The sequence below is a fragment of the Acipenser ruthenus genome, chromosome 31 (genome assembly GCF_902713425.1).
Source record: "Acipenser ruthenus chromosome 31, fAciRut3.2 maternal haplotype, whole genome shotgun sequence".
NCBI classification, from domain to species: domain Eukaryota; kingdom Metazoa; phylum Chordata; class Actinopteri; order Acipenseriformes; family Acipenseridae; genus Acipenser; species Acipenser ruthenus.
In genome coordinates, this window is record NC_081219.1 from 12782410 (window position 1) to 12807750 (window position 25341).

General features: G+C 44.3%; 1 protein-coding gene across 2 annotated transcripts; it reads left to right on the top strand.

Moving 5' to 3' along the window:
• The first annotated feature begins 440 nt into the window (after positions 1 to 440).
• Positions 441 to 25193, top strand: LOC117397013 (hamartin-like). Of its 2 annotated transcripts, none has more exons than XM_034927636.2 (22): positions 441 to 704; positions 7308 to 7582; positions 7971 to 8074; positions 9777 to 9929; positions 10383 to 10527; positions 10935 to 11089; positions 11211 to 11284; positions 11882 to 12060; positions 12494 to 12609; positions 13252 to 13387; positions 13693 to 13811; positions 14369 to 14462; positions 14823 to 14930; positions 15332 to 15911; positions 16744 to 16787; positions 17310 to 17476; positions 17890 to 18072; positions 18381 to 18491; positions 18964 to 19086; positions 19589 to 19776; positions 20359 to 20547; positions 20829 to 25193. In XM_034927636.2, the coding sequence occupies exons 2-22, from the start codon at positions 7474 to 7476 to the stop codon at positions 21382 to 21384; spliced, it is 3633 nt and encodes a 1210-aa protein (XP_034783527.2). In that variant the 5' UTR covers positions 441 to 704; positions 7308 to 7473; the 3' UTR covers positions 21385 to 25193. The 2 variants fall into 2 exon arrangements, with proteins under 2 accessions (XP_034783527.2, XP_058861352.1); XM_059005369.1 differs by lacking the exon at positions 441 to 704 and adding an exon at positions 729 to 881.
• The last annotated feature ends 148 nt before the right edge of the window (positions 25194 to 25341 follow it).

Genomic DNA, 25341 nt, shown 5'->3' on the forward strand with positions numbered 1-25341 from the left:
CGATAGGAGAAAGCAGAAAACACCAATTATATTTCAGTACACATGACTGAGAGGCACCGCTGATTCAGAATAAAGCCACTTTGAGACTAGGTTTCAGGCCACCAGGGGAGACTTGGGGTTTGAAACCACAAACCTGGAAGCTGGTTTCAAGCCACTGTTCATGAAAAAAATGGCTTTGTGTTTCCTTAGCCTAATATGTATCAAAACTTCACTTCCACAACGATTGTGAGCGGAGGGAACCACATATTATTAAAAAGGGGTTGCACACTTTTAAACAGCACCGTGTGAGAGTGCACAGGGCTCACTTCTGCCGCTCTCTGTCTGGGATCACAGAGCCGCAGCAAAGCGCCCGTTTAGCAAAAACAAAAACAGTTTTCCATTTCAATCAGGCGCCTGCGCGGACAGCGAGAGTCACGCGAAAACCGCCTCGCACATAAACACATCCCTCCGCTCGGGAGAAAAACAACAAAACAACAACAACATTATTACAAGCCAGCCCCAGCGCGCTTCCCAGATAGAAACGGATATGTACTACCCGTGACACTTCTGTGCTGCCCTTTGTTTTTTGTCAGTTCACTCCCTCAAAGTAAGAGGGAGATTTGGGGGATTATTTTTCCTGCGGGGCCGCGGAGGAGAATTGCAGCGGGAGGGGTGGTGAGGTGTCCAAGATGGCGGCGCCCTGTGGAGTGGCGGAGTGTTAAGAGGTAAACAGCGCTCTTTAATTTTTATTTATCCGAACAGATTTGAACGTTTTTAATCTCTCACGACGCCCTACCTGCGCCGCCTGGGTCGTTATCTAAACTCACTTGAGTGTGTCATCGCTGTCACACCGGTGCTTTTGTTAGTTTTGAAATTATTCCGTTGGTTGCTGCACTGGAAAGGTAAACCGAAAAAAAATAATAAAAATAAGACCATTTATAATGTAACATTTCACGAAAGGAGATTACATCTTAAATTCTGTTATGCTTTTTTTTTAATGCTCATTGAAACGAGTTTGTCTCGGTGCAGTTGTTCTGTAGTTAATTGTTTACGTCAGTCTGCTCAAGCTATCGCCGGTAAACCTGTTTTCACTGCAGAAAACAAAACCTGCTTGAATTGATAATATTTTACCCATTCAAGTGAATATATTTATCGAGTTTGGTTTTACATTCTACAGATTAGGTTATTAAGGATGCTAAAAAAGTAACCAAGATTTAATAATTAGCACTGAATTAAGCTATTTTTTTTTATTTTTTTAAAAGGCTAACGTTTACTTTTTGTCGGATCAGATCTATGGTTATTGCTGAGAATCACATTACATCATGTTTGCTATTGCAGAAGTTAAAAACGTCCGATGCATTTTTCCTGTTCATTTTTTTTTTTGTTAAGCCCTATTTTTACTGGACTGGCCAGTCGATTGGTAATTTCATTAAACCACAGAGTCCTTTTGAACTTCATAATCGTGTTATTAAACCGTCAGCATAAATCCATTCTAGAAATGCGTTCAAGCGGATGGATTCTGCCGACCATAACGATACTGTAAAATGACAGGCATTTTGCACCGGGTTTTATCTAGCAGAGGGGAAAAAAATGAATGCATAAAACTACTTTTAATTTAAAGCGGGTTTAATGTAAAGACATCAGGTTGCGTGCTTGTAAAGCAAACGACACTGTTGAATAATTTAGAAATAACTGCAACTTGTATTTTGTTGCAGCAGATTCTTATTTACAAAGCAGCATGCCAGAAACTGACGTGGAAACTGGAACCATGTGTAGCAAAGGTGGAGGGATTGGGTAACCTTGGCAAGCAGTGCCAATATCTACAACCAGCAGTGATTGTCAGCAACTTCACAGCGTTTCATTTAAATAGAATCGAGATCTAAACGTGCAACTCTTAACAAATACGCTACATCCCACTGTAGTCGTGGGACTGAGTAAAAGCTTCAATTATTTGCACAGTGGCTTGATCCTCCAAGCCATTGTTAATCTCGATATGTGTGTGTTGTTTTATTAATGAGCTGCTATGGGAACAAGGTGAATGAATGTGTTTGGAACTTGTGTTTTTATTTTAGTAGTTGTGCAGTTAGGGATGATTAATTAGAAATGTCCTCCACACATAATATCTTCTCACTGAGACTTGTTTTCCTGTTTTCTCATCAGCTTTGCAGTAGTCAGATAAGCAGTGGATAAGATTTGGCATCCCCTACAGGATACCTATTGCAAGTTATTTCTTGGACTTGTGTTACAAATAAATATCCCTATACCATCCTGCTAGTGACAGTCTTATAGAGAGACACTCTGCTTTGATGTAATTCCTTGACAGTATGTTCTGCACATCAGTTTCCTGTCTCAAACCATTTGAAATAAAGACTGGTTAGATAAACATCTTGTGCCAAAATTAAGAGACCTTGCCCCTGTGATCCAATAGTTTTCAGCTTTCTGGTTTCCAGATGGAGGCAGACGCTTTGAAGATATTGAATAAACTGCTGTGTTGTTCTTCTCTAGTGCAGGTTTGAGCTGCATCTGTGTCCTATAATGCAAGGGGTGGATTGGCAGCCGTATTGCATTCAGCAGCTCGAGTCTCCAGACTGCTTTTACCCATTCAAGTGAACCGCTAGCTTGTACTGCGATTGGCCTTTTTAATTCCCTGTGTCCGTGAATACGTATGCCCAGTTGGTGATTGGAAAATATAAACATAATGGCATATTGTTCACTGATTCGCCTAGACTAATACTTTAGAGAACTCTCCTCTGTTCATAATTGTTATCCAATGGCAGCAAACCCCAGATTTGTTTCACACTTTCTATACTAGGTAACGTCACATAAATACTACCAGAGAATAACAAACAAATTAAATAGCACAGACTACTTCTACAGACAAATACACAGAAATGGACCGTTTACTGCATGTGGATTAGTTTACTGGTCTGCTGTTTTCTGTGCCTTTCTTTCCTAGACCCGTATAAAGGTCTGTATTGCTGAAAGAGTTCAGGTTATTAGAGCAAAGTAACTGTGCCTTTTATACTGTACATATCTCACTCTTGTTTAAGCTTTGCCTCGAGGCATAACATTGTTCAACAGGTCTGACTATCTGTCTTGCATTATGGAGTTGTTCACCAGTCCGCTTTTGCAAAAAAAACTGGATTTTCTTAAGACTGCATTTATGTTGCAGTGGTGGGACCCCATGACTCATAACTGTGTTATGCATGAGAAATTAGATTTGTTTAGTCTGAAATCACATAGGAAATATCATGGATGGGCCAGGTGGCACAGACAATGTATTTACAGTTCTTTCCTGAATACAGGTCAACTCTCAAGTGAGACGGTAGGTCCCAATTCGGCCCGCATTGCCACCACAAAATTAGGCAAAAAAATTCAGTCCCTGCTTTAAAGTATAAATATGAATCAAAACCTGCCTGGATATTCCAACCAGATGTTTCATTAAATGGCTATTTCGCTGCTTAAATTTGTTGCCTATAAAATATTTGCTTTCCCCTAAACTGTTGCTGTTATAGGCTTTATCCTGGCCTAGACTGATCCACAGCATTCTTACATTCAGAGCTGTCATCCGCATTCATTTTTGGCAACCTTTGGCAATGCTGTTTTTTTCTGTAACCCTATGCATTACTTTGCTGCTGTGTAAACGACCAGACATGAATACCCTGTATCTTTCTAAACAAGGGATTTGGGGGCGCTCCCTAATAAAAGCTGAATCTCAAAACAACAACTGTGTAGCAATTGTTACAGCTATGTCTAATGGCATTTAAAACAGGATTGATTTCTCCGACTTTTCACATCTCCACCCTTACTCTGGTCCCACCGCAGTCGGATACGCAACAGTTTACTGTATAAGATAATAAGAGATTAGTCTTATCCTTACTGTACAAACCAACTGGTACTTGCAATTAAAAAAAGTCTTCAGTTTAATGGAAGGGATGTTTAATCTTTTATTGGTGTTATGGAAGAGCCAGCTTTGCACCTGTTCAGGGGAGGTCCTGTCTCGTGTAATATAAACCCCCTTCAAGGTAATACAACTCTTGTTGTAATGGGTGATTTGCCAGCAGATCGTGTGTTTATTACAGGTTCTGAATACTTCCTGGAAAGTGTATCTGTGCGTCACTACAGCTGGCCTTGTCTGTCTATCACCCATCCACCCCCTGGGACAGTTGGGTTCAAAGACAGAAAGATTTCTTTAAAACTGCAGCTGCATGTGTGTGTTGTTTTTTTTTTTTAATTTTATACCGGAAATCCTTTATGGTATGTTTCTGGGTTAACTTTGTGTTTTTATACTTTGTTTAAAGATTTATACATTTTGCTGAAGACTGAAAGATTTTTCTCGATGACCTTAATATACAATTGCGAGCTCTGTAATGTATTTAAAATGGGGTAAAGTTGAGCCAGACTTCACAGCTAAGATAATGAAATTAAGGCGGGTCTAGCTAATAAAATGATGTCATCAATATTATTGTGGCTTCCATTTGCTTTGTAGGTCACATGGGTTGTGCAGCTTTGAAAGAAGCACCATTTATTCATTTTAATGACATCATAATCTGGTGTCATGCTAGGTTAAAGAAAGTTTGCATGCCCTACTTTCAAGCAGTCTTGCACTTTTTTTTGTGGTCTGGAAAGTGGAATTGTCCCCCGTGGTCATGCTTAATGATGTGAGCTTTGTGGAAAGATTAAAAGAAGGAAATCTCTTCAGCCTAGAAGAATGAAGGGAAAGAGGGGACTTGATTTGTAACTGGTATAGATACAGTTAACCCAAGAGACAACTTCAAATTTAGCACAGAGAGAAGAACAAGAGGGCGTAGATGGAAGCTGAGTAAAAGTTTAGAACAAGGTAGGAAGCACTTCTTTTAGACAGTTATAAATGCATGGAATAGCCTACCAGGTGTGACGTAGTAGGATCTAAAGCACTGGGAGCATGTAAAAAAGGGTACATTCTGTGCTTTTAAACCTGAGTAAGGGAGAATGGTGTGCTAACAAGAGACGAGCCTTGATGGGCTGAATGGCCTTTTCTTGTTCTCAAACGTTTATGTTCTATAGGACTTAATAACCAGTGTTTGCTCTTAAACCCAGATGCACTGCTAAGATGAAATAGTGTAGCCGGCGGGCTGTAAGAGGCACACAGAGTTCTTCTGTAACACAGTGTGCTACAAAATGTGTTTGTACAGGTGCACAGCACGTTAAGATTATTATTATTTTATTTAGCAGACGCCTTTATCCAAGGCGACTTACAGAGACTAGGGTGTGTGAACTGTGCATCAGCTGCAGAGTCACTTACAATTACATCTCACCCGAAAGACGGAGCACGGGGAGGTCAAGTGACTTGCTCAGGGTCACACAGTGAGTCAGTGAGTGAGCCGGGATTTGAACCGGGGACCTCCTGGTTACAAGCGCTTTTCTTTAACCACAGGACCACACCGACTCCTGTTCATGGAGTTGTTTCAGCTCTTTCAGATCGATTTAGTCTGGTACAAAATCTTTTATTAATTTTTTTGGCTTGGACACAGGTGGCTGAGCTCCAGATCTAAGTGATCCTGCAGATGCAGGGGTGGTGATGTTCCACATGGCAAACGGCTCCATTGTTGGAGAGCTCTGATTAGCTCTGAACAGTGTTGCGCAAACAGCTGTGCTGCAGCACCAGCATGCTGTCTGCAAAAAAAACCCCTCATCCTTGGAAACCAAGCAGTCTGTGCAAAATACGAGTAGTTTCCTGGTAATACAAACACTGCAGACCAAATGTGTTGGTGAACTTGATCTCTGACCCAATACGATTGCCATATTGAGGTCATGTGACAACTTAGGTTCCTGCAGGAAAATGTTGATACACGTTCTGTCCAGATAAAAGTAACACGTTCTCACTTTCATAAATAACTTCATATCGGAGAGAGATGGCAAGCTACCACTGCCAGTTATCGATCTAGGAGAACACAAACATTATCTGTGTTTTCTGTATCTCATGCATTGCATAGTCAACACAAGCGCCTCAACTGCATTTTCAAAAATGAAATCCCTTCTATTTAATGCCATGAAGCATGATCTCGTTGGACACAGTAGGCCCAGTTTCTTACCAGGATACAGTGAAGGGTTGCTAAGTCTAGTGGCAGTAAGTTGTTTTGTAAATAACAAAACTAAACAGGAATGTTAAAAACAGACATGCAGATACAATAAGGGGTGTAGACTTCCACGCATTTTATGGAAAACAATGTGAAGTACGGGCTTCACCAAGGAGTGTGGTCCTGTTAGAAACTCAACTACTGGCTGCTAGACTCGCCGGATGATCATTTGTCTCTAGTAATAGAACCCTTTTTATTTTAGTTGACTGCTTTTTTGATTGCCAGATCAGTGTTTCATTAGTAAGTTAAGTAGCTGAGTAGAAGGTTAAGCTTCTAAGTAAAAGCCATACCAGGTTTTACTAGGAGCTGCATTACACACATCTGAGCTTGTGGCCTGCTTTACAGAAATATTCAAGTATTTTTATTTCTGTGACTGTGTGGTGTTATTTACTGCAAGTACAAATAAACCATTTGTGATTCCGTAGCAAACGTGGGGTAAAGATGGCATGCAAAGTACTGGTAATCCAGATACCTGCTTGTTATCCTGGGAGAAACAAAGGGAGATCCGCTAGTTTTACAGCAGCTCCCTGCTGCCACTGAAGGAGTCTGCAATTAAACTGTTCAATTTAGATACATTGAGTGTGCGTGCATGTGTGAACTTATGGTAATCTTTATTCATTTTGCATTTTCAAATCTTTTAACCTTTAGTAGAACCCTGTATAATCTGAATGTCTTTTTACTGCCAGGCTGCAAGCCTGAGCAGGCACCATGCTGCAGGGCAGCGAAGGATTAAGGTGATCGCTGTCTGTTCAACAGGAAATAGATCCCTCTTGCTCTTTAGGAACCGCCTGAGTCGTTTTTGTGTCCAAATGCGTTTTGCGACATCATTTGTACTAGTTTGGCACAAGAAACATTAGCCGTGGTGGCAGGCAGTTTATAAAATCAAACCGTTTCGGAGATAGATGTAGCTTGGGAATGGATATTTGTTTCATGATCAATTATGTCATTGATGCAAAACAACACACAGCTACAAAACGTAAGTGGAATGAAATCACAGGGCAGGTTGACGTTCCTAGCCGTAAAAACTGCAAAGACCAAAAAGTGCTTCTTGCTTTTGAATATTGAAGTTCTCAATTCACTGTTACCTGTCAAATATTCAATTAGGAAATTGGTCCACCTTCGTTACAGTAGTGAGCTGCAGCCTCAAGGGCTCTGTACAAGTTTGCTGTCTTGACTAGCTGTGCTGTTCTCCCTTCTCTGTTTTGTCAGCGGTGTCTGCATGCTGTGTGTCGGTGGCCAGCTGTGGAACCTGCTGCAGGCAGACTGGACTCTGGCGGAGTGAAGATCGAGACTCCCAAGCCTCTAACAGAGAGACCCTGAACCCCAGTCCCTCTCTGGACCCCCTGCTGCAGACAGACAGAGAGAGAGAGAGACGATGGCGAAGGAACAGCCCAGCTTAGTGGATCTCCTCCATCTCCTGGAATCCTCAGACCTGCACGAACTGGATGAAATCAAGGAGATTCTCAACAACAACCTCAGCCAAGGTAAACTGTCCAGGGCACCTAGCCTGTGGAGGAGGGCTTTGGACCTTTAAACACCCCTGGAGTGCCTGCATGCTTTCCTATACCATGTGCGATTAGTCAGTATGGGTGCTATAGTGTTTATACAGTATGCACATACAGGTCCCTATATGGTACACATTCATTTTGCTCATCCTCATTAATGTTCTAGTATATCATTGTGAGAGGGATTGCACATTTATCAATTGCAAAAAAAGTAATTGAAATCCCTCCATCTGAGCTGACAGTTCATTCTGTAGCCTGGAATTAAAGCCCTGTTGTGTTTGTGTTTTTTTTTTTTTTTTTTTTTTTTTATATAAACGGTCCCTTTTCTTGTAACGGACGGAGCGGTTTTTGCTTTTTGTTTCTTCAGACAGAGGGTCCCTCCTCCTGAACAGTCTGGTGGATTATTACCTGGAAAGCAGCTCCGCTCAGGCTCTGCACATCCTGTCCTCTGTGAGGGAGCCCCATGATAAGGTGGGGAGATCGTCTCTGCCAGATCCAACCATGCACCAAATTCACTGGAGACACGAGTCACTTGGGCTCAGGGACTGACGTGGCACTGATGAATGCACCAGGCACAGGCTGCGTCTGCTTGACCTAGGGGTTGATGTGGGGTCTCAACTGCTTATCTGTAGTCTTCCCGAGTATAAAAAATAAGTACAGTGCTCCTTTGCTATTTCACCGTTAGCTAGGCATGTTGACAGGTAATTGTACAAGCCCTGTGTTTTCCTGTATAAGAGCCCTTCACTAATTCAGTTTAATGTGTAATTCAGTCGGTTAAATACATAGGGAACACTGTAAGCTGATGCAATATAGATGCAGTCTCTGGTAATGTACAGTTTCATATACTTATAATCCTGCTGTGCCTGATCCTTTAGGTGGGGTGTAGGCAAATCAGATCAACCACCTTAGTTTCCTTTAACCCCTTCAGTCACTGCGTGCACAATTGTACCATGTTAAGTTTCCTATCTGTGTATCTCTTTTATAATGCTTGGATGTTTTTTTCAAAGTTATGGCAGGGCAACTAACTGAACTCCATGAAGTTCACACAAGCTGTTTTTAAAGTATCGTGAGCGAAGGGGTTAAGTTGATGATCTATTTCTGTAGATCGTTAGTTTAATGTGAATTGCAAGAAGGATGCCTCGGATATGTGGTGCGGTCTGTTATATGTGGTGAAGTACTGTTCATTGAAACGGGGCATGGACTCTGTGCAGTGTCACTGCTGATGTTCTGAGAACACTATGGATTCCACTTTCCATTGCACTTGATTGCGGTCAGGTGGAAGAGCCAGAAGAGAACCGATTTTGCATGAAATGATGTCATCGTCAGCGTTCACACAGTTCTGGAATGCACAGGATCGTATTTTGGGCTTGAAAGATGTTGCTGTGCACAGAAGCAGCTGCTTTGTTTGACAGTTTAATTTGTTTAGGTCTGAACCTGCCTCATTTAGCAAAGGGGGGGGGGGAGGGAGGAGAATACGATTATGAATGGTGTGTTGCTGTTCCTCCTTTCTGGAAATCTATGGGTGACATTTCGCCCTATTAGAATCGCAGCTTTGAAAGATCGGCTGTCAGGCTTCTGGCACCCAGCCTGCTCTTTGAGTCTAGAGCGTCGCTAATTGCATTTAACCGTGTGATCTGCATGTTGAACTTCAGTTTGATTTGAAAGGTTAAAAAGGTGCACTAATGAAGACACCTGACGTGGTTCCCTTTAAGGTCTCGAGAGGATCATGCAAATCAACTACAGTACAGCACATCATGAACCTGCTGACATTTCCTAACCCTGTCCCTCCCCTTTTATTAAGGAAGATAATTCAGCTGAGTGGGCAGGTTTGTGCACTGATTCATATATATGTTTATATGTGCCAGTAGCTCATGGGTTTTGATGCTCAATTAAGCTACCCTGGAAAAATGTGTCATGCAGTCTGAAACCCGTGGCTGGAAATTAGACTCCCTCCCGTTGCGTTATAAGCAGTTCAAACAATTTCAGGTATTGCTGTGATCTTAATTAAGCACACCTGAGCCTGTAACTCCTATAGTTTCTTTTAAGCTCCTGTGTGATTGCTGTGCTACGGGGATGGCTGGAGTCGTCTTTCCATCCCTCTAGCTGGGGCCAGTCTGTCTGTCTGTCTCCTGTCTGTGTAACAGCTGGTGATAAGAGGCCCGTTCTCTTGCAGCACCTTTTTGACAAAATGAACGAATGCATGGCGAAGCCAGCCTGCCGCTTGGCCACTCTCACACTGCTGGGTCACGTCATCAGAAAGCAACCGTCCTGGATCCACAAGATCTCCCGGAGCCCTGTGCTGCCGTCGCTGCTCAAATGTCTCAAGGTATACACAGGTTTCAGTATTGATGTGTGTTTATGTGCTAGCTTGCAGGTGTCTGGATTATTCACCTGGAAAATGCCTTTTTAACCAAGTGGTTGCAGTGGCTGGGGAGGGGGGAACTAACCACACATCTGCAGCATTATCCAGGATTTAAAGGGTTAAAGTAATAATATTGTGGCAGTGAGCTCTGCATGTTCTAAATAGAGGTTTAGATCTAATTTAGATGTAACTGTTTAGATATAATTAGGTCCGTCAGCGTTTAGAGAAGTTACATGATGATCTGTGCAGTATATAAGACCCAGTGCAGTTAACCTGCAAAAAAATTAGAAATAAATAAACATACCATGTATCTGGAAACTAATCAAGAAGTACAAAATAATGCCACTCCAGTTACTGTTCAGCCCGTACAGACGGCTTTGAAAGAGTTTCCGTTGCTTCTTTCGTCTCCGTCTCCAGACCGATGGCGACGCTGTGGTTCTCATAACTGGAGTCCTGGTGCTAATTACCCTCCTGCCCATGATCCCTCAGGCTGGCAAACAGCACCTCTATGAGTTCTTCGATATCTTTGGACGCCTGGCAGCCTGGAACATGAAAAACCCAGGTAGCAGCTTCAGGGAAAGGGAACCGCTTCGTGTCGGAGAGTCTGTGGGAGAGGGGCTGTCTTGTAAGGGGAGGGGTTTGTGTTTTCTCTTGAAGAGTTGCTAGAATTGTTTTAAGAGAAGTTTCTACTTGAGTAAAGGATAACTGATGTGGAAGTGGTGTGGGTAAATGTGATTTACTTAAAAAAAGAAAAAACGGTAAGAGGGAACATTCATTTTATACTAGCCAAAAATATAAGCAGTACGTTTTGGTGGGTACAAAAAAAAAAATCGAAATAGTACTATAAAAATAAAATGGTACATGCAAGCGTTTAATGTTAAAAGTGGTGATCTGTGCAATTGAAATATTTCAGGTCTTGAAATGATGCAGCAGCGCGGTGTGTTAACTGGTGTTGTCTGTCTGTAACAGGGCACATCCCGGAGGTTTACCTGATCCACCTGCATGCCAGCGTGTACGCGCTCTTCCACCGTCTCTACGGCATGTACCCCTGTAACTTCGTCTCTTACCTGCGCTCGCACTACAGCATGAAGGAGAACGTGGAGACCTTCGAGGAGGTGGTCAAGGTGAGCCACAAAAGGGCTTGTTTAGCAAACCTGCGGTTATCTTCATTGTCTTCTTTCTGGGACATCAGTGGGACATTTCTTTTCTTTTTTTTTTTTTTCTTTGTTTCCTTTTCTTTTTTAGCCCATGCTGGAGCATGTTCGTATACACCCCGAGTTAGTGACTGGGACCAAGGATCACGAACTGGACCCAACTAGGTACTGGAGCTGTAGGAGCCAAGAACCGTTTGATACCCTCAGCATGCACTATTAGAAATGCACGCACAGTGACCACCTGCGGTACCTGGATTGTATATTAATATGACCCCCACCCCCCCACTGTCATGGAATGCAACAGGGATGGAAATAAGACTCCCATTGCATTGCAGCTTGATCCATTCCTGGTTTTACTAGGAGTTTAATAAGACTCGCTTGAGATTGTTATCCAATACGCCGCAGCTAATCAAGCTCGTAGTAAAACCTGGAATGGGTGAGTCTTATTTCCATCCCTGTTTTATCTTTTGAGATAGAAACCTTCCTTTGTGAGTAAATGCTTTGTAATTGTTCATTAAAAAAAAAAATAGTTGCAAGCTATTATTCAATGCTCCCTCAATATTTAATCGTTCTGTATTTCAGATTAAAAGTCCCATATTTGGCTGTATACATGCCCTGCACAAATTCACTTTTTGTTGATGTGCAAGTCGGATAGCGAAATAAAATGGGAGCATGTACTTGTGCCTAGATGCCCTGTTAATATCGGTCATGTCTATTTTTTCTTTTTCTTTTTTTTTTCTTTTGCTTTGGCTCTCCCTGCAGGTGGAAAAGGTTTGAAATCCACGACATTGTTATCGAATGTGCCAAAGTGTCCCTCGACCCCAAGGAGGCCTCCTGCGAGGAAGGCTACTCCACCATGCCGGAGCATTTCTCTACGCACGTCCAGCACCGGCAGGCGGACCCCACTGCCAGCCCTTTCACTGACCTCCAAAGCAGTTTCGGTGAGTGAGATCACCCGCCACTGTCGCTGCCTTTCCTCCCTTCCTTGTCCTAGAGAGCTGGGGCAGCAGCTTTGTGAGGGTCCCTGATGGCTGCTGAATTGTCTATTCCCAGCTCAGTGGAGGTGTTCACACACATTCTCTCTGGCATACAGCAAATCTTACAGTGTTTCATATGCTTGGAGGATGCCACCCTCTGATATGTTTTTCCTTAATACTACTACTAATAATAATAATAGTGTGGACCTGGGCTGGCCCTTGGGGCACAAAGTGAATAAACTGAATAATAATAATAATAATAACAGCATCATGGATAGTAAAAGTCTGAGGACTTGTTTTTTTGGTAGTAAGGGTTATCTAGACTGGTAAGTACTTTTCTAACGTGAATCCTTTTCGTTTCGAAGCCGTTTTGTGATCACAGCGTGTTGTTTTTCAGGGAGTTCATCCTCAACCCCCTTCTCGACCCCTCTGCTGGCCTTGTCTCAGCTCTCAGGGACCCAGCCCCCGTACCGCAGCCCCCAGACGTCCCGCCGCCTGCCTGAACCCAGCCAGGTAACTGCAGCCCGTGCGTCCTTCCCTTTCCAGCGTCTCTGACCTGTCCTCTGCTTTTTTTTTGTCTTCACTAAACAGTAGGGGTGTGTGCAAGAATACTCCTACTCATTTTGTCTTTCAGAAGTATTTATCGTCCGGTTCAGTCCAGGCACAAGCTCAAGTGCCAATTTAATGATTGCAAACACTCTAAAATAGCATAAAATAGAATATAAAAAAACAAAGCTTGCATTGAACAAAAGAAAATATGTTCTGGGGTTCAGTGGCTGGCGAGAGCAGCTTCCCAACGGCAGTGTTAAACTGTGAATCGCACTCCAGTTTCAAATGGCACAAAAGAAAAGCAACTTATTAACCCCGTGCTCCTGATGAGTCAGCGATGTGGGTGTCAGCTTGGCACAGTCTTTTATATAGAGGATCGTTTCACGAAATCCTCAGCCCCTGCATTTACATCAAACGTTACCAGCAAGAAAGCATGCATGTCAAAATAATGAAGGAAAAAAAAGTGTCCTTGCCAGTTTAAAAAAAAAAAAAAAGCCCCTTAATTTTGCTGTGGATGCATTTCTTGACTCGGTTGAATCTCGTTCTATCCTGCCTGTGAAACCAGCCATGAATGTTTTGTGGTGTCATGTCTGTGGTGGGTTTCAGGAACTCTTCTGGAGCCCCTCCTCTGTGTGCGGGATGGCTACACCGCCCTCCTCCCGGGGGATCTCTCCCACCAGCACCCCCTCGGAGCTGTCCCACAGCGCCTCCCACCTGCCCGGCCGAGCACAAAGCACCCTGGGTATGAGCACCGAGACAGACACACCCCCTCTGCTTCTCTGGAAAATCTCTTATTAACCAGCCTTTGAATTTCAAAGAAGCTCCATTTTATTGAACATGAAAGAACAAGACATGCCCTTTTATAGCACAGTGTCATTTTATTTTACGTTTGATTACTATTAATTAAATGAGTCTGTTAGCTTTATTGTCCATGCCAGGTAGAGAAAGATTACAATTTGTTTCTTATCAGCAAACAGAGTGAAACGCAGGATTCCAGCATTTCAGATTTTAATTCATTAATGTTTTTTACTGTTGTTGTTTCTGCAGCCGGAGGCAAAGGCACCCCTTCTTGTAACACACCAGCCACCTCCTCTCCCCCGCCTCTCATTTCAGACGAGTTTGAGCACATCTCCCTTCCCCCACGAGCCGCCTCTCCAACACGCAAGGTACAGAACCGTGATGCTTTCTTTACATGATTTACATCGTATCGTAATAGAGGTCTGCATCGTTTGTGTGGTGATAGAAGACCAGAAGCATGGCTCAAGGCACTTCACCGAGCGGTTCTTAAATGTAGTCTTTTAACAAAACAGTCCATCAGTAATGACCATTTGATCATCTTATGCATCCTACAAGTAGCTCATCAGGACCACCCCCTGTATCGTGATGCTTACCGTGATACGTGCCGTAGCAGGGATGTAGGGATCATTTAAAAAGTGGTCCTACTTTTTGCAATGGTTTATTCAGGATAACTTCTGATGAAACGTCTTTGTGGGAACCTGGCTGTCTCCTACGCCTGAAAAGTTAATCATTAAACTGCAATGCCTCCAAAAAATGTTCTGGTGTCCTAGTTTTTGTTCCTATTGCGAAACTATTTATAGTTAACATGTGCCGTGATTGTCAAGCGCTTTGTGGTTTTTATTTGAACGCGGCTCGTTTTTTTGGAATTCTTGCAGCATCCTTGTTATGCAGAATGTTTTTCCTAACTGGGAGGTTTGTTTTCCAGAATGGAAAGGCAGATTCCTGGAAGCCTGGCCTGACGAGACAGGAGAACATCAGAGACTCGGAGAAAGGGACCTCGGACGAAGCCAATAACCTAGGTAAGCAGGAGTCCCTCTTTGGAGATTCGGAGCGTTTCTTTTGGTGTGGGTTTTGTCTTTTTGTTTTGTTTTAAGCAATTTCCTTCAGATGTATTATTTTTGCTTTTTTTAATTTTTTTAAACGTCATATGTTTTAGCAATGCAGGACAAACAGGATCCGGTAAAAAAGAAAGCACAGTTAGTAGCTATTTAGGTAAGCGATTTAAAATGTACATGGCTAAATCACGGTGACCGCACGGATCAAGGTAACTTTCTTTTCATGAATGACATAGTGGACGTGCCCGTAGACACGTTACAGTGTTTTGAACTTGATGCATTGCTGTCACTGACGTACCACCTTGTTGCTGTCTCTGTTACTAGGTGGGGAGAGCGAGAACTTAAAGACTGTGACTCTGAATGAGCTGCCGGAGTTCATCAAGGAGCTGGAGCTGGAGCAGGACCAGCGGAAACTGGAGGAGCGGGAGGAAGGTAGGTGAAGTCACTTGGCAGAGCCTGCGGGCACCGGGGTGTGTCTGTGCATGTGCACGGATACCAGAGCTGAGGTTGAAAAAGTGGAAGACAGCGGAGGTCGCTTTTTCAACCTGTGGGGAACCGATTACAACTAAAAAGGGGGGGAAATTCTGCAATCCATATCTGTTTTATTAAACTCTTCATTATTCAATTCTTTTCAAAAGCGATCCATGCAGAGAAATCTGTGATGCTGTTGCTGGACCTCTATTTTATTGTATTTTATTTTTTAATTGCGGGCTGATGTCAGAGAATGTTTTTTTTTTTTTTTGGTGGGTGTACAACTGTATTAGCTCTGTGTTACCCATATTGGGCATGTGAGGTTTAGGGTTTTAAAATCTAGTTGAACGCCTGCCTTGCAGATGCCTTCACGGAGGAGCTCTACGAGATCACAGCAGCCAAGCGAGAGTCCCCGACTCTCAGGGGCGGCTTCGACTCTCCCTTCTATCGCACGACGGAGACCCTGACCGGCAACCAGAAGAAGCCTGTGGCTCACCCAGCCCCGATGGCAGCGTCGAGCTGCGGGCAGAACACCAACTCCACCCCGGACAAGCAGGCAGGGCAGCCAGTGGGGGGCCAGGAGCCCTGCTTCTTCAAGCCGGTCTTTACCCCCATCGAGGGGCCCCTCCAAGAACCCTTCCGCAGCCACTCCCCCCCAGCTGCGGATGAGGGCAACAACCAGGGCAAGTACAGCCTGTTCACCCCCAGCCCCTGCAAGGCACAAGCAGCCCCCTACGAGCCCCTGTTCGACCTGGCGCTGCCCAAGGCCGCCGCGCTGTTTGTGGGCAGGAGGACGGCGGAGGCGGTGCGGAGGGCTGGGGCGGAGCGTCTGGTGGAGGAGGAGGAGGAGGAGGAGGAGGGGGAGGCATCGACCTCCCCTCTGGAGGTGCTGGACCGTCTCATCCAGCAGGGCGGCGACATGCACGTCAAGGAGCTCAAGAGGTAAGCCGGCAGATCCGGATATCACAACGGATGCTGGGAATAAGTAACATCCCAGTTTTATCGTTTCCTTTTTTTTATTGCAATTCCATACAATACAGTTTATGAAAAAAATATATATATAATAAAATACTTTAAAAGCAGGTTTAAAAATGTTTTGGTATTTTTACTGGAATTTCTTAAAAGCTCCATAGTTCTGTAACAATTGCAGGCTTTATCACTCTAGTAAACTTGTCAAACTTGCTTCTTCTTGAAGCTGGATTTTCAGCCCCAGTTCCCTTTTTATTTAACATTCCTGCAGTGAGATTTTACTGTATATTAACCAAGCTTTGAGAGTCGTACAGAGCTGTCTGCATTAAGTTTGCCTGTTCCGAGATTCCTTCTCCGGACTATTCTAAATTGGGAACAATTGCTGGCATTGTCTGTTTTATCCTCTTACGTTGGACGATGAATGCCAAAAAAAAAAAAAAAAAAAACTCAAACAAATTGGCTTCCGTTTGTTGTTTTATTTTAAAGCTGAACAGCTGTTTAGCCACGTAGAATCGGAAAAATAAATTCATTTTTGAAATGATCGAAAGCACCCTGTTGAAGTATGACAGTGAAGTGCTACGGCACTCCCTCGTTTTTTCACAGTTTTAGTAAAGCAGGAATTCAGTTAGTTCTCAGTTAGGCCCTGTACTATACGTGACTGTATGAGGGCCCTGATTTCACTGTTTTCATGTGCGAGTCAGGTTGTGAAATGCAGAGCACTGTACGTGGGAGTTAATGTTGCCCTGGACAGGTTGTATTTGTTGATATTGTAACCTGCTGGTTGGAATGTGTTTCTTTGTTCCAGGTTACCTTTGCCAAGCAAGTCAGCTGACTGGACTCACTTCGGAGGTAAACAAGATCTAGAAACACACCCAGACAACCCCAGTCCACAGGCTGCTTTTGAATTGTGCCTTTGTTACATCGTGAATTGGAAAGAACCACAGCTGAATTATGACTCTCATCACACCCAGTTGGATTTTAACTCGGTTTAGCACTCTTTATCTCAACGTAATAACCAGGGACGGAACATTTGTCATTGAATATATTTCAATATTTCTCAATTCAGATATATGTTTTACACTTAGTGATGGATTTTCAACACCGTGAAATTACTTTTACATAAGCACAAAAATCCAATATACCAGCCGTTGTTAACTACAGGGATGGAGATACGACTCCTACTGCATAGCACTTTTACTCATTCCAGGAGTTACTGTCGGCTTGATTAGCCCCAGCCTCTGGGTAACAAGCTCATGTGCGTCTTAGTAAAACCAGGAATGGATCAAATTGGCTACACAGCGTGTCTTATTTCCATCCCTGCATTGATTTCACCAGCATGCTCGTTGTATCCTCCCTGTCTCCCCGCCCCAGGCACCGCCCCGGTGGATGAGCTGCATACCCTGCGCAGTCAGCTGCTCCTCCTGCACACTCAGCTACTGTACGAGCGCTACAAGAGAGAGCAGCATGCGACCCGCAATCGCCGGCTGCTGCGCCGCATCATCAATGCCACCGCGCTGGAGGAGCAGAACGCAGCCATGGTAACGCTAGAGACCGCCTGCCTGGTCCCTGTCGCTCTGCTAGATACAGACTTCTACAACAGCTAGCGTTCCCCCCCCCCCCCCCCCATGCTGTGAGAGTACGGGCCTGGTGGTAGCCCCCCCCGTCTTTGTTTACTGCTTGACTTGTATATTGCAACATTGTTGAGGCAGACGGGTCAACACACCAGCAGCCTCTCCTATTGTAAACGGTTTGAGCACTCCAAGAACGGTGCGTCCTTTGTGAACCGATTCGAAGGTAGACCAACGTTGCGGCTAGGATTTTTGCCTTGAAGAGTTTGCTAGGGTACTGCCTCTTCTTGGAACATTGTGTCCTTTAGACACCTTGCTTTTTCATTTAAAAAGAAAAAAAACAGGAGTGTGTGTGTGTTTTTTTCGTTGCTGTGTGGCTGCAGAAGGACCAGCTGAGCCTGCAGGAGGTGGATATGCAGTCTCTGAAGGACAGCCTGCAGGATGAGCAGCTCCGGTACCAGCAGCAAAGGGAGGAGCATGAGATGATGGTTTCCCGGCTGCACAGCCAGACCAAGCAGCTGCAGCAGGGTCGTGACGAGTACTACGCCAAGAGCCAGGAGCTGCAGGTAGGGAACGGCAGCGAGGCACACACCCAGCATCTCAGTAATTCTGATACTGCTTACCCAGGAGGAGACCCAGCTGAGGGTCCGTGCAGCACCAGAAACAGTCGCTCGGTTTCAAATTGTGTGAAATATTACCAGTTAGCTTGGATTATATGTTGAACAAGTTTCAGGTATTGAAGTTTCTTCGCAAAGGATTTGGGTTTAATTGTTCCAAGTGTTGAATTGGAAACTAATCCCAGTCCAGTTTGACTACACGTGTGCTCAGTTCTGCTAATAGAAATTTTTCATCCTGAATGTTTTTATTTCTATAGAGTAAATTGGTGGAGTGCCAGAAAGAGATGGGGATGCTGAGGGCAGAATTACAGAAAGCCAACAAAAAAGTGTGCAACAAAGGACACCTGCTGAACCTGCTCTCACAGAAGGTGAGGAACCATGAGACTTAATCAGCCCTGGCTTACAGATACTGCCAACCAGCCTGTAAATCATGACGAGAGATTCAAAACAACACATTGATTATACAGCATTTATTTCCATCACTGATCGTTGAATAAAACACCTGAACAAAAAAAGAAAAAGGGTTATAGATGGTTGTGGGGTTCATAGCAATATAAGAATGCAGACTACAGAAACCAATCCAGGGATGCGTTAAGAAATTCTGTTTCTTCGAGAGCTTCAGACTTGGGTTTATTGAGTTATTTATTTTTTAATAATTGTCCGTTCCCGGGTGCGTCCCCACTTCATATTCGGGAATGCTGTGCTATAAATTGACATGCAGCAAATTGATCACCCAGGCAGTGCCCTCCTTTCACCTTCCTCACGCTCCCTGAGCTGGAGGTGTTGAGCGCTGGGCTTTGCTCTCTGTTAACGTCTGCTGTGGTCATTCTCTCCTGCCAGCTGACCAGCAGCGAGACGGTCCAGCAGCAGCTCGAGTTCCTGAACAAACGGCTCCTCCTCCTGGGAGAGGTCAACGAGCTTTACGCGGAGGAGCTGCGGCACTCGAACCCGGACAACACAAAGGTAGGGGCGAGAGAGACTGGGGCTTCGTCTCCCAGCACCGGCACAAACACACCAGGGTTATTCCAGCTCAAGTGGACCACATTCTGGGGAGGTGTTTGTGGTTTACCACGTTCTGGGGCGGTGTTTGTGGTTTACCACATTTGATTGATTAAGAGCTGTGTAACTCGTGCCCCTCCTCACATGTGAGAAAGTGTTTGATGACCTAAGCATATAACGTTTCCGTTTTAAAGGAATTTTCAAGGGCTTTCTAACATTGTCAATTGAAGCAAGTGAGCTAGAATTACCCAGCAGCTATAAAGGGCTTGGCGATTCTGTGGCTCTCACAGGTGTGGAGCCCACAATTCAATCTCCTGACGGTTAAGAAGTCTAGATCGTTGTGGTTGGGAGGAAGCTAGATGCTACATTTATTTTTCTGCAGTTAACGGTATCCTGCAGCCTTTACAGTACCTGTGCACGTCCCACTGGGATATGAGCTTACTCTGTTTATCTGTGTGTGTGTCAGGAGGTGGAGATGATGCAGGCGTCCCACAAGAAGGAGCTGGACAAGATGAAGCAGAGCGCGGTGCAGCAGAGCCAGCGGCTGGAGGCGGCGCAGAAGCGCATTGCGGAGCTCGAGTCACAGCTTGCCAAGAAGGAGCACCTCTTACTGGAGCAGAAGAAGTACCTGGAGGACGTCAAGACCCAGGCCAAGTAGGAAGCAGGGAGTTGCACAAGTCCTGTGAGAACGAACCGATCTGTTTGGACCTGCTTTTTATTGGGTCCAAGAAACGCTGCACTTGAATTGATCCCTTTGATTAGCATCACTGATTTATTATTATTATTATTTATTTCTTAGCAGACGCCCTTATCCAGGACGACTTACAAGATATCACATTATTTTTACATACAATTACCCATTTATACAGTTGGGTTTTTACTGGAGCAATCTAGGTAAAGTACCTTGCTCAAGGGTGCAGCAGCAGTGTCCTCCACCTGGGATTGAACCCACGACCCTCCGGTCAAGGGTCCAGAGCCCTAACCGCTACTCCACACTGCTGCTGATAACACGCAACACGTATAGTGATCCTGCCCTGCTGATATCGTTCATTTAGACACCATTCTGAATGGATCCTTTAACCCCTGGTTGTTTAAAGCAGGACTCAGTGAAATAGGGTGGAACACAATTTTACTATGGCAGGCAACTTTTTGCTACACTGTGCTTTTGGCACTGTCAGTTTGTCATGCTGTGTAACAAAGCCTCTTGCTTCACCGGTACGCAATGCTGTGTTACAGGGGCCAGCTGCAGGCGGCGCAGAGCAGGTACCAAGCTCAGAGGCAGATCACCCAGGTGCTGGAGAAGGAGATGCTGGAGCTGTACAGCTGGCTGGAGAGGGAGGGAGTGCCACAGAAACCAGGAGCAGCGTCATGCAGTACAGGGGCAGGAGGGGGAGAGACCGAGGCCTGCATGCCCACTGACTCCAGGTAGGGACCCCTGAAACACAGCTTCAGAGCATCTTCTCAGGCTTCATCTCCGCCTTTCACTTATTAGTGGCTCTGAACTGCAGCCTCCGAACCACCTCCTAGTCTAATCCCTAGTATGCACAATCCCTGGAACACACTGTCTTTTAGTCACACAGTGCAGCGTTACATCCACTAAGCTTTTGCACCAGCATGTTTATTTAAAACAAAAACTAAAAATGATGCTTCTAAATCTGCAGTGCATGAGTTCAGTAGAATCCGAAGCAGTCTTTTCTCCTCCACAGGACAGACGGCAGTGCTGCAGTGTCGATGAAACCAGGGGTCCCTGACGGTACAGCCAGCGGTCAAGCTAATTCACCGAAGGCCAGCAGCAGCACTTTATCGCACGGACAGCAGCAGCAGCTGCTGCAAGCTTCGTCGACGGCAGGCAGCGGCTCTGTGAACGGCAGCCGGCATCCACCCATCGTCCTGGAGCCTTCCCCCTCTCACTCCTCCTCGTCCTCCTCCGTTGGCGACATCCCGATCACCGTGGGCTCCTACCCCAGCGCCAAGAGCTTCCTAGGCATGCGGGCCCGCGAGCTGTTCAGGAATAAGAGCGAGAGCCAGTGCGACGACGACGATGGCCCGCGCCTGGCCAGCCTCGCCCAGTCGCTGAAGACTGACCAGTGCGTGGAGCCGTCAGCAGCAGAGGGAGTGGGCCAGGGCCAGGGTCAGGGGAGGGGGCTCCCAGCCAAGGAAGAGCAGACTGCCGGACAGCAGAGAGCGAATCATCGGGAGCGGCAGAGGCAACAGCAGCTGCGGATCATGGACTACAATGAGGCACATCATGAGCACAGTTAGAGCTCTGAGAGCGAGCTGGAGAGAGAAAGAGGGGACTCAGTGTTATTATTCTCATTCCCTGAATGGACAGCAGGATTTGACCCTTAATGCATCCCTGACCCCCATTGCACTCATCCCCACCCTATCCCTCTTCATTATCGCAGCTGAGTAAGAGTAAAATGCAGCCAGAAGCGGTTGGGTTGGGTTGGGTTTGTTAGGTTGCTGTTTCGAGGTGGCTACCGGTCTAGCATCAGTGACATGGAAGGGTGTGGGGCGAAGAGTTAATGGTTAATAATAAAAAAGAAAAGATTTTATATTGTATAGCGCTTCACTGCGTTTACCATCAAAAGTGCTTTTCAAAAATTCAAAAATAAAATAAAAACTTACCCCCCCCCCCCCCCCCACCCCCCTGCTTTGGCTAACCAAAAATAAATACAAAAACAATACACAAAAAAATACAAAAGAAAATAAAAAAACCAACAAAAAAAACAAAGTATAAACTATAAGATGAACCCCAGTTAGACTGGGACTCGTCTGGAACGGATCGGACTGGGGATCTGAGCAGCAGGCTTGTTGGGTCTCTTAGTGACACAGGAGACTACAGATTTTGGGGATAGCGCCGTGCTGTGTCCACAGGACTTTGTGTTGGAATCGTGCATATCTGCACAGCGCCCCCTGGTGGTGCGGTGCTCAAGTGAAGTATCAATAATAAATCAAAGCTCTAGAAAGAAAACACAACAGATGTCAGTCTTTCTATTTTATTCAGTTTTTTTCCTTCTTTATTTGGACTAACTCCCTTTCCCAGTCTATTAGACTCCTCTTAAAGAGGTGTTTTCGAATGTAAAAACGAATCTAACACTGCTGAAGCGGTGTACGAGTGAGCACATGCCCGTACAGTATTTTTTCATTGGAGCCACTGTGATTCGGTTGCCAAAGTGATACCTGCAGCATAAGCTTCTGCCTGGAGCAAAACATGCCCAGGTCTGATTTCTGAAGTTCTCGATTAAAGTGCCAAGTATTCTTCAAGTTGCTAGAAGTATAACGTGTGAATGGTTTTTGGAAGGTAAATAAGTGTCTAATAATTTTAAGAATGCTAGTAATCAGCAGAATAAGCTCAATCCTAACGTGTGGTATTACTAACTTTCACTAGGTTGATATATTATTTTTTTCTTGCCTTAAGTTAACGATATTATAGATGATCCCATTTAATTCATTTCAAACCCTCCTGGCTTCATACTGGGCTGTGCTTGTGCTCAGTTAGGCAGGGCGCAGGCAGGTGAAGTGGCCCACTGGCTCTGCTCCCCCACCTACCTTTGAAGCTAATGCCATTCCTGCTTCGCCCCAGTCCTTACATTGATGCACAGTCACTTTAGACGGGGAGTCTGTATTAACACAGAGTGCATTCTGTCAATAAGGAAAGGTTTGAAATACGATTCCCATAGCAGATTGTCCCGTTCCAGGGTTTACAGCTCAGAGCTCAATTGCTACTGGCGCTTATGACTGCTGTGACTAATCCAATAGTAACAGACAGAATTACACTGCAGCGCAATGGGGTGAGGGAGAGGCGCAGGGGAAGTATAATATACTATAGAAATAAAACACGCAGAAACATGTGCCTCTTATTGAGCAGAATGTGATTGATTTCTTTTGGCTTTATTATTTTTTTATTCTATGGCTTTGAGATCCACTCGGGGCAGATGCAGTGCCGGTGGTCTGAAGGACATGGAAACTCATTTTAGTTGACTTTAATTTGCTTTAAAATTGTGCTCAGAGTCTTTCTCAAGCAATCTGTATAAAATGTTCTATATTAAATATGTTTACGTTGAACTAGCTTCTCTAAACGGGCAGATAAGAGAATTGAAATCATGCTGGTAAAAAATTGCAGCGCTTTTAAGACAAATTAAGGGCTAAAACATTTTTTTTTTCTTTTGCACACATATACAGCTATGGCCAAATGTTTTGCATCACCCTATAGAATTAACTAACTTTGCTTCATAAAGGCGAATGAAACCTGCTGAATAATGTTACTTTAACATTTTGAATTACATACCGCTTTGTAGTTTTTCCATAGACATAAGGAGAAACTGGCAAAAATCTCACATGAAATACTGTACTACTATCATGGCTTCCGGTAGACTCTTACAATAACATTTTGTAGTTTCTTTGGTTACATGATGTTAAATAAAAAATCTAAATTATGTTCATAAAGTGTCTCAGTCCTAAAATTCTAGGTGATGCCAAACTTTGGCCATAGCTGTACATACATACATATACATGCATGCATGCATACATACATATATACATACATGCACACATACATACAATAATCAGCTTGCGTTCAACCTCTAAACCTCTGTTGTGGTGATGTAATAATCAAACATTACGAAATGCATTATCGCACTTCTCTCTAGAGGGTTCAGCGTAAAGCACCCAGTGTTATTTAGACAATCCAGCTAAGGCACTGGGTTTAAAATCCCTTAACAAGGCTTTATTCCATTGTGGTCTCGATGTACAGCGCTCGCGTTTTGATTGAAGGAGCGCGTTTCAGTTGTGCCACACCAGCAATGCCACAGAACCTCCTGTTCACTTATAAGTGTGACTGTTGCCCTCCCACATGCACGGCACAGTGCCCCCATCAAGCACTGCTCTTCGTCCAGGCAACATCCAAAAGTATTGCTTCGAGCCAACGTTGCTGAAATCTGTGTACAAGTGCCAAGCTAAATGCAATAGGATTCATCGTTACCCAGTAGTATCTGATGACACAGATACGCTGGTTCGAAGATGCGAAACAAGCATCCTTGTTTGTTTTTGGTTTTAATGAAATGTGATTGAATGGCGTTAACCCACCTCTGATTCTAACCTCCTCTTGCTGCAATGGCAGCTTCACGTGTATGCTGCAGTTACTCCGCCCCTGACCCAGGGCATGTCGCACTACCCTGTGGTGCTCGAACATGTCCTTCCTAATCCAAAGCAGGCATATTCGGCTGGTCCCTGTTTTGAAGGAGCTTGGTGAATGTTATGCCCAACTTCAGACTTCTCCAATAGGGAAATCTGGGCATAGGAAAACCAGACTATTGAAGGGAAATGGTCTCTTTTTAAATACCCCCCTTTTAACACTACCCCCCCCCCCCATTTAAAACCGCCATACGGTGTGTTTGACTTTGCTCTGCTTCCCAGTTACTTGACCTAATGTCTGGGTTTTTTTTTTACGTTGGCTAAAATCAACAGTCTACCAGTCAAACGCCCAGGTGGTAGGGTGACTGATCCACACAGCGTCGTCCAGTTGAGATTTATTTGGAACTAAGCGGTTCTGTGTTTGCGATTGCCTGTTCTCTCCTGGTTGCAGGATGCTAACCCCCCCCCCCTTTCTGTCCCCTTAGAAACTTGAAATAAAAGCGAGACAGCTAGCTGTCAATGGTTCAAACAATGCCATTATCTTTCAGAAGTGGTTATTATACATGATATCGTACTGTTGGTGATCACAAGCTGTTTTGAAAGGGTTATGATTCTGTGGGATAGATTCTGAAAACCTGGCAGCAGGTCAGCGTGCACAAAGTCTACATATAATACAAATCCTGTTGTCCGCTTGGGGTTTAAGACTTTGCCTTGCTATCATAAGCATGTACAACAATCCACTTCAAATGCAAATAACATTTACAGACTTGCAAAGAGAACCAATCTGATACAATCGGAGTGAAAGAAAGTTCCATCTCCTTTTTCAGTAGAATGTTCTGAACAAACAAACCATTCTAAATGTAAAAGAAAAAAGCAGTTGCTTGTGTTTAACTGTGAACAAAAAATAAAAAAATCATCTTCAATGTTTTGCACTACAGGTTTCTGGGCTCTTTTTCTGTTTATTTTGTTACAGTTGTCTCTCTCTCTCTCTCTGATCATTAACTGTAACTACTTTGTCTATGCGTACTGGAACATTTTGCTCAAGTGCTTTAGCCATTTTGGCCTTTTATTTGTAAGTTAATT

Bases quoted from the DNA above. Each gene is read 5' to 3' on its own strand.
- LOC117397013 (XM_034927636.2), top strand. From the start codon at position 7,474: ATGGCGAAGGAACAGCCCAGCTTAGTGGATCTCCTCCATCTCCTGGAA. The intron at 16,788-17,309 runs GTAAACAAGATC...TCCCCGCCCCAG, and splicing joins TGACTGGACTCACTTCGGAG to GCACCGCCCCGGTGGATGAG. The intron at 19,777-20,358 runs GTAGGAAGCAGG...GCTGTGTTACAG, and splicing joins GACGTCAAGACCCAGGCCAA to GGGCCAGCTGCAGGCGGCGC.